The sequence below is a fragment of the Limulus polyphemus genome, unplaced genomic scaffold (genome assembly GCF_000517525.1).
Source record: "Limulus polyphemus unplaced genomic scaffold, Limulus_polyphemus-2.1.2 Scaffold3083, whole genome shotgun sequence".
In the NCBI taxonomy this organism is placed as follows: domain Eukaryota; kingdom Metazoa; phylum Arthropoda; class Merostomata; order Xiphosura; family Limulidae; genus Limulus; species Limulus polyphemus.
Genome location: NW_013668693.1, coordinates 140,408 through 146,502, shown reverse-complemented (window position 1 = coordinate 146,502; position 6,095 = coordinate 140,408). Strand labels below are relative to the sequence as shown.

The 6,095-nt window shown below is 30.9% G+C and overlaps 1 protein-coding gene across 1 annotated transcript in view; it reads right to left on the bottom strand.

Annotated features, from left to right (window-relative positions):
- Nucleotides 1-491: 491 nt before the first annotated feature.
- The window catches only part of LOC106468622 (BMP-binding endothelial regulator protein-like), a 103,448-nt gene continuing 97,844 nt past the window's right edge, over nt 492-6,095 (bottom strand). Inside the window, exons 15-16 of the mRNA XM_013929052.2 lie at nt 5,524-5,660; nt 492-4,352 (exon numbers count right to left, since the gene is read on the bottom strand). Coding sequence (XP_013784506.1) covers nt 4,174-4,352; nt 5,524-5,660 — 316 coding nt within the window. The 3' untranslated portion in view covers nt 492-4,173. The remainder of the gene's footprint in view (nt 4,353-5,523; nt 5,661-6,095) is intronic.

Genomic DNA, 6,095 nt, shown 5'->3' with positions numbered 1-6,095 from the left:
GTATCAGTAATGAATAGTTTAAATAAATACTATAAACCAAATGATTCTGTATCCCCTGAATGTGTTATACATGTATCAGTAATGAATAGTTTAAATAAATACTATAAACCAAGTGATTCTGTATCCTCCTAATGTATTAAACATGCATCAGTTATAAATAATTTAAATAGACACTGTAAACGAAGTGATTCTATATCCCTCTAATCAATCGTCTAATGTATCAAACATGCATCAGTAATGAATAATATCAATAGACTCTGTAAATCAAGTGATTCTATATCCCCTCAGTGTAATAAACATATATCAGCACTGAATAAATTCAATAAATACTATAAACCAAATAATTCTGTATCCCCTGGATGGATGAAACATGTGTCAGCAATGAATAGATTCGATAGGCAATGTAAAACAATACACTTGTGTATTTTCAAGCAATCATGGTGGACAAAATGAAGAAAAATAACAAAAAATTATTGACAAATACAAATGTATAAGCATAAAATTTGTAAGTTCTTTACTTCAATAAAAGTGTTCACTTTCGCTTTAATTCTAAGAACACTGAAGTTGAAAAAATCTTCTTATTCATGTTAAAATAAATCAATCTATAATCTTCTTATAATGAAGGAACCACCAGCTACATATAAATTAATATCTTACAACTATGAGTAAATATTAAGGTGCACCAAATGAGATCAGAAGGAGCAGAAAATGCATTAACGACATAAAGAAATCTGTAATATATATATATATATACTGGAAATCAAGTATAAGATTTGTATGGAATATATGAGCTTAACAAAAATGTAACAATCATGGCACAATATTTAATGAACAATAAGGTTGTTTGAAAATAAAAAATATGAAATGAAATATTTTCTGTGTTTGGTGTTGAAACGAGTTTTTAAATGAATTAAATTATTTTCATTTTAAAAAATTATTTCATAAATAAAATCAACTGAAATCAAAGGATTCCCGGTTTGTGACAAGATACCAAACAACTATAGTGTTTAAACAAGTAATGACAGCAGAGCTTGACAAATTTTTTACACAAGAAAAAAGATTCACTCACTGGGACTTTTGATTGTTTTGTTCATTAGATCTAACACGAGCTCCTCAGTCCCAAATGACTCAATATATTTCAAAAATGGAAACAGTCTAATTTCAAAATAGAAATAAATGAATAAAAACATTACGTATTTTTGTGAAGTTAATATTTCAATTATTTTAACGATTTCTCTCAATAATGATTATTAATTTTACTCAATCTCGTACGTTTCCAACATTGAAACTCTTTGATATCGTTTGATTTAACACAACTTCCTTCCAAACATGTTCCAGTTACTGGCACTAGCATCTCACTTCTTTTTTATCACTAGGTTTGTAAATTGCAATAAATATTATATATTTATTCTTAATGTATCTGTTTTGAACGATATTTGAAGGCATTAATACCCCTAGATTTCAAGACAAATGATAAAATAACAACGACTACACATTCCACCACATCATACTGTTTTCAGAAAGTTAAATAACAAAATATCAGCTTAAAATAACTAAACAGTAATGACATAAGATACCTAAATTAACCTGTATTTTGCACATCAACATCTTAAGAGACAAAGAAAGAAAGAAATGACCAAAATCACACTTAGTTGCATGCGACTTTCAATATGTCATATTTGATATAACGTTACGCTGATGGCTGCAACGTACGACACTATTTTTTATTAAACTGTTTGAAACTTAGGATTTAGTAGGCTCTGTGTAAATGTAGCAAAACATATTTAATAGATATAAAATAGAATATATATATATATATATATGCAATAAATATTTGTAATGGGCCATTTTTGTGACAAGTAATTTTTTATCAAACAATAAAGTTAAACATGCATTTAATTGAAAATTACATTTACAAGCTTTACTATCAGTTGAAAGAAATTATGATAAGAGAAAGATCAACATCTTAATCGATCAACTAAACTGTAGTAGAGCAATTTGTTTTATGTAATTGTACAAAAATGTAAGATTTTGTAGGTAACATGAATGCACATATATTTATTGCAAAACATATATACGAGTCTAGTCAACATTTTTTTCAATATAGCCACAAAAGTATATGTACTATTAATCTTATTTTAAGTAATCTGATGGTGTGGGCAGTGTACTTCAATAATAACCAATAAGTTCCATAACTTTTCCTTTGCATTTTTTCTCTTCACTATTTATCTTCATAGTTTTAACAGCAAATGATTCAAAAAATTAGGCTTATTGGTATCTCGTTACACTTCAACTTTACAAAGATATCTTTCTGTCAGCATATGACTATTTTCTTATAAAGCTTATTAAATAATGACAAAACAAAACTGAATTACATCCCACTTGTAGATTTATCTCAAGACTTTCAAACAAATCAATATCATCCATACGATCGCCACATTAAGCCTAATGGAAATTTTATATAAGGCGATATAAACATTTGTGATGACTCTACTTCCAAGCATACCGTGTCCATAAGTTAAGCCTAACCGAAGTAGAATTTATATATAAGGTGATTGAAAAATTTGTCTCTTCTGTATTTCCAAGCTGTAACATGTTCGTGAATTCGCCACATTAGGCCTAACCGAAATGGGATTTATATATGATGATTGAAACATTTGTGACTTCTCTACTTCCAAGCTGTAACGTGTCAAAATACGTTGTTTTTGTTTGTTTTTGCATTTTAACACATCATTTGCGTTTCAATACCTTTTAAAGATATTTTCTGCAATCCGTGGCTAAACAAACAATTCAATTGATAGTTTCCCACTGTTTTTACACAACGTAAATCATCATGACTATTAAACATATATCTACACAAAAACAGTTTTTGAGCTTTTCCTAAATTTCAAAGCTAAGGGCGCAAGTCTACTGAACTGACTAAACATTTTAAAAACTTCTTCGACGCTCCCCAGCTCCGGTACCTCATGCTTACCTGTGTAACGGTCAGTGACCTCAAAAGGAAGCATGGCGCTACAAGGATGCATTTCAAGTAAATTTCCATAATGCTTCAATGAGCCATAATATCCCCACCCTTACGTTCGTACCTTTAACTAAATTAAAAATGATAAAATATCATTTCACTACCGAAAATAAAAATAAAATTGGGCGCAATTACAAATTTCCAAAGTGTAAATCAGAAATAATTTTACCATTCTTAATGCTACTCATTTGACTTAAGTCTACTCATACATTGTATTATTACAATTTTCTATTAAGTGTTATAAATACATTTTAAAATAAAGAAAAATACAAACATACAAACTATAACAATGTATGTTGCTTTTATAGAAACATAATTCCTAATAGAGATTCAAACTTTAACCATTTTTATGATTTCATCAATAAACAAATTATTCTCAAAATATTATTCTCCAAAACAATTCCATTCTTTTATACAATTCATTCCAAATATAGAAAACATTGTTACACACTTATCACACTCAGCTTCCTACATATAAATGTAGTGTTAGCCTAACGTAAGGTCTTTCCCAAAAATGAAACATCCGTAACCAAACATCTACAAAGTTACTTGGGTAATTTTGATTATACATCTATTTTCTTGCATTATTTTGTTTCAGTCAATTACGGCATTTATCAACATATATATATGATTGAAATCTGGTATTTTCAAGTTCGAGAATCAATAATGAAATGTTAATTCCTTGTTTTAAGCATTCATACTGATCCTTTTTTTTTTTTCATCTGTGAGGTCACCTTTTGGTAAAACCGCCACTTATTCAATATACTACACTCGAACAACGTTAGAGCACAAAACATCATTGACGATGATATTCATTCAACTTAAACACAAAGAAATGCTTCTAAAACACATCTCACATATCTTCCTGATTAATCTTTAGGATAATCTTAACCCGAGTGATAAAGTTGGTAGCAAATTTAAAATGCAACACACCGTAGTAAGATGCTTCCTGTAGCGGCGAGTATTATTAAACAGATCTGATACTTAAAAAAAGCTTAACGGATTCATAGTGACGAGATCATAGTACAAGCAGTCAAAACAGGTTAGTTCCTGAGGTTCAATCTGACCACAAGGGGACGCCACTATCACACAATACGACCTCTTCCAGATCAGGTCACCGGGATGTATACAAAACAATAGCCGTTTGTAGATTACGAATAACACTTTTCTATTGGCATGCACTGCTTTTTATTGAAAACTGTGCCTTCTGGACATTGACATCCTGGTCTACAGCGTCTCGTGCAGGGTTTTTTTCTTTTGTAGTTCCTACAAGTCTTTTTGCAGGGGGGCCCGCAAGCTGTAAATACAGCGCCTTTAGGGCAATGTGAATCTAAAAAATAAAATAATAATAATAATAAATTGAGCTACTAAATCTATCATTTCAACCGCTGCGAACTCTCGATCCATTTCTATTCTAATATTTCATAAAAACTAATTTTATCCCTCCACCTGAAACTATTAACAACAAAAATAAAAGCAATGTTCACTTGTAATGCTGTGGCTCTTTTATTTATAATCTTATTATTGAAATATTTATTATAAATAATGCATTCTTATAAACAATAACATATTTCAGAACATCTAATCCTATTTAAACCTGTATTAGGTATTCGCTGATCCATTTGTTTCAAGTTACAGAACCCCGTCCCACAAACACATATAATAAACATTAACTTGGTTTGAGAGGCTAGTAATCAATAATCGTTCTGAAAATGAGAATTATAAAAGAAAAACTCGTTTGCTGCAATTACATTTCTAATTTTGTAAAGATCAACTAATATTGCGCATGCACTTTTATAACATTATATACCCTTCAACATGGATAAAAATATATGTGCATGTTATGTTTTATTTATAAGACCTAGACGCTATATTTAAATAATGTATGATATACATAAGTTAGACCTACAGACGATAGAACTTGGCCCGACGTAACGGTAGATTAGTAGTAACCAGATTAGGCTAACAATTCGTTATATATATATATATATATATGTGGGTGATTTATGAGTTAGGCCTATAGGGGATTGAAAAACAACCTTCGTAAAGGTAAGCTAATACTAGTACTACTAACCTGATTGACTAAAAATTCCCTATACATGTGTGTTATTTAAGTTAGATCTACAGATGATAGAACTTTGCCCACCGTAACGGTAGGCTAGTATTAACCTGATTTAGTGATTAGGCGAACAATACATTAACAACAGGGTGTGGCAAAACTTATACAGTTGGAACTATACAATGTACGGTTGATACTGAAGAAGGTATTAAATCGGAACCAATTCAATTATTATTTGTTTCAAAATATCATGTTAAAAATTAAAATAAGCTCTGAATGAAACAATATATAACAATTTTTGCCCCACCTTGTATGAGTTAGGTATACAAGGGATCGAACTGGCCAGTCGTAACGGCAATCTAGATCAAACCTGATTAGGCTAACACAAAATGTCTTTATTTTCAAGACCTCGAACTGCTATATTATATATATTTATACTCACTTTCACATCCAGTCAGTGCTCTCCAATTTAAGTCAATGTTAGCTTTCTGACGCTCACATTCTCGAGCATAGGCTTGCACCGCCTGACAGTAACATTTACGTGAGTCTGAACATTCACACACATCCATCAGACATGACCTGAAATACAACAGTGCAACTACAATACATAAGCAATGCACTTCACTAGTTCAAGTAGTTGCATTACATTATAACATTATTAACAGTGATGCCGAACTTAAAAATACAGTACCTACTGCACGTCCATCAAACGAATTCAAATATAACAGTAAAACTAGAATACATAAATGATGCATTTTACTAACCGTATTATATTACAAAAGTATAAGAGTGATGCCTCTTAAAAATATAGTACCCAACACAAATCCATCAGGTTGGTAGGTTAGTAATACTGGAACATAATGTTGCGTCAGCGAGGTCACGTGACTAGTATCACGCCACGTCTTTCTAGAAATATCCTGTTCCTTCGTGAATTGTCGGGAGATTACTAGATTGGGGGTAGTATGGTGTATATAACCGGCCACGAAGCGACGGGGAGGTAATGAGTAATTGAAC